General features: G+C 46.6%; 1 protein-coding gene across 1 annotated transcript; it reads right to left on the bottom strand.

Annotated features, from left to right (window-relative positions):
• Positions 1-515: 515 nt before the first annotated feature.
• On the bottom strand, positions 516-2,042 carry LOC116629627 (pepsin B-like; the record flags this gene model as incomplete). Its single annotated transcript, XM_032399874.1, has 3 exons — positions 516-668; positions 903-1,001; positions 1,895-2,042. Coding segments are annotated over 3 exons (400 nt in total), but the record flags the coding sequence as incomplete, so codon positions are not given.
• Positions 2,043-3,059: the final 1,017 nt, after the last annotated feature.

Here is a 3,059-nt window from a genome sequence, read left to right as displayed (position 1 = left end):
AGGCGCCCTCTATTTTTAACTTCTTGAGGAACATCCATACTGTTTTCCAGAGTGGCTATACCAGCTTGCATTCCCACCAACAGTGTAAGAGGGTTCCCCTTTCTCCACATCCTCACCAACATTTGTTGTTTCCTGTTTTGTTAACTTTTGCCATTCTAACTGGTGTAAGGTGGTATCTCATTGTGGTTTTGACTTGTATTTCCCTGATGGCTAGTGATGTTGAACAGTTTTTCATGTGTCTGTTAGCCATTTTTATGTCTTCTTTGGAGTAGGGTCTGTTCATGTCTTCTGCCCATTTTTTGACTGATTATTTGTTTAGTACAAGCAGAATACAAAGAAGATATTTAGAAGGATCAGCAAGGATGTTTAGAGGTTCTTAATTTATTAGTTGAGGGAGTAAAAATATAGTGCACAGAGGGATCAGACTAGTCTAAAATGCTGCTGTCAGCCCAGAGAAATAGTAGGGCAATTTCAGAGTCCTGCTGGGAGGGTGGAGACAGCTGTCTCTTGCTAGTCTACTTAGAGAGGGCAAAACCCACCCTGTTGACAGCCAAGTCGTAGACAGTGTAATATTCCCTGAGGAAGACATCTCCCAGAATCCACAGGGGCTGTCCACTGGGGGAGGGCAGGTAAGTGACTTCAATCCCAAGGGTGCAGTAGCCATTGTTCTGAAGAGACAAAGGACATGAGGATATAACCAGGTGCATGGAAAGGCCTTTCCCCACAGGTACCTATATTCCCCACCCTATATTCCATGACACCTGTGAGGTCTCTGGCTTCTTGTTCACTCTCAACCCTGCCACTAGTGACTTCCCATAGGTGCTCAGATGTGAGCTGGGACACAGAACAGCTGTTTGGGTCCATCCAATCCCATATCCATGGAGCCTGGAGTGCATACTTACGTTTAGGACATAGGTAGAGGGAGGCAGAGGTAAAGGTGACCCACTGATGACAAAGGTAATGGTGGGCATGCTCTGTGTGGAGTTGCAGTTGACCACATACTGAGAGAGAGGAGAAGCAGAGCTGTAGAATGTCAGGGGACTGGGGGCCCAGACAAAGGGCCCGAGTCCCCCATTCCCTGTGAGACTCTCTTCCTGACCTTCCAGCAGAGGTTGGTTGAGAGCATGGAAGGCAAAGCCTGATTCCCAGGCAAACACTGACAAGATGCTTTTGCTTTCCTGGGCCTCCTTGGACACATCTCAGCTCTGAGATTTTGGTTGTATTGATATGGCCACAAGGAGTTAAGCTTATTCCAGAACACATATTTCTACCACCAGAAACTACCACTTACAGAGAAGAAGCATGGGCACATCCTGTGTGAAGCATGCTCTCACACAATTCATATCCACACTAGTGTACAACTATCCATGTACTCATCACAAACACACACACACACGCCCTGAGGAACCAAGATTTAGTCTAATTAAACTAGACTCTTGCATGCAGGAGGAGCAAACTACAGAAGTGGGTATAGGGGAACAAGGGTGGGCGCAGAAGGCCGCTCAGAGTAAAAGCCAAAGGAGTATTCCTAGGGAAGAAAGAAACCCAAATGGAATGGAGAAATGCAATATGCCTGGCTCTGTTCATAGAGTCAAATGACAGTGCCACACCAAGGTGAGATGTGTTCCGAGGGCCTGCAATGGAACAGCCACCCCTCCTGACAGTCATTCAGCCCATACTCACAGTTGGAGTTGGTGTTATTCCCTCCCCTTATGCCTCCTTGCATTGAGGGTTCATGCCTGAAAGGCCATGATGTGTCCCCACATGTTCTGTTCCACCAGGAGCTCAGTTCTCCACCAATCCCTCCTCTTGTCTCTCATGAACTCATTGCACTCAGGCTCCTATGCTGAGGCTGCCTGGATGTGCAGAGGAACCCTGGCTTCTGGTTACTCACATCACCATTCTGATCTTGTTGGGCTCCTGTTGCCTTCACAAAGGAGTCCAAGTACTGCTGGGGAACAGTCAGTGGGAAGGTTCCCGTATCCACGATCCCCTGGCAGCCCTGGGAGCACAAGCCAGTGGCCTGGTTACCAATAAGAAACCTGAGGGGAACACCAATACAAAGAGAGTCAGGCATTTCTAGGGGTAGCTGGGTGGCGCAGTCAGTTGAGCGTCTGACTCTTGGTTTTAGTTTGAGTCATGATCTCAGGGTTGTGAGATGGAGCCCTGCATTGGGCTCTATGCTCAGCTCGGAGTCTGCTCAGGACTCTCTCTCCTTCTGACCCTTCCCCCGCTCTCTCTCTCCCCCTCTCTCTTTCAAATAAATAAATAAATAAATCTTTAAAAAAGAGAGAGAGAGAGAGTCAGACATTTCTGCCATAAATAAGTGCCACATCCTCCCTAATCTCCTAACCCTGTGGCTCTGAAAATATGAGTCTTCCAAAAAGCCAGGCCATACCTTGACACTGCAATCCATGTAATAAATCTGTGTCTTTGGGACCATTGGAATAATATCCTCAGTCTTGCTCTGGTAACTACTCCAGCTCTGACTGAGCTCTGTGGGGAGTAGGGACTGTGTCTTATCCTCTTTAATCTGCCTATATGAGGCCCAACACATAGTGCCAAACATAGCTAAAGTTGGTAATCAAATCATAAATACACATTGGGCACCTACTATGTACAAGACACTCTTAGAAGAATTATGGTGATATGAAGAGGACTAACTTATATTCGCTGTTTTTAAAGAGCATGTTCTAATGGACATGAGACAACACCATACATTAAGCCACAACACCATAAGGCAATAGCTGGTGATCTCCATAATGTAGTCCTATGTGATTCAGTCCCTGATCCCTCATCCAGCTTTTTCGGCTGCTCTACTCTTCCTCTTCAGTCCATTTATATTTTGGGTACTGTTGGTGAATCAAGGTACTTGGATGTAATGGTGAACAAGACAGACACCACAAACTTAACAGAAACATGTAAATGGTGTTTAATTGTAGCCCTGGTGAGTGCCATGAAAGAAATTCAAGAGGCCAGAGAGGAGGGGACTTGATCTACTCCGGCCGTGAGAAGCAGTTGGGTCAGACAAGGATTATTCTGAGAAGAGATGCTTAAGG

This window comes from Phoca vitulina, unplaced genomic scaffold, assembly GCF_004348235.1.
Source record: "Phoca vitulina isolate PV1807 unplaced genomic scaffold, GSC_HSeal_1.0 scaffold1860, whole genome shotgun sequence".
NCBI classification, from domain to species: Eukaryota; Metazoa; Chordata; class Mammalia; order Carnivora; family Phocidae; genus Phoca; species Phoca vitulina.
Note: the sequence above shows the minus strand (reverse complement) of the source record. Positions and strands in the feature narration are given on the sequence as shown.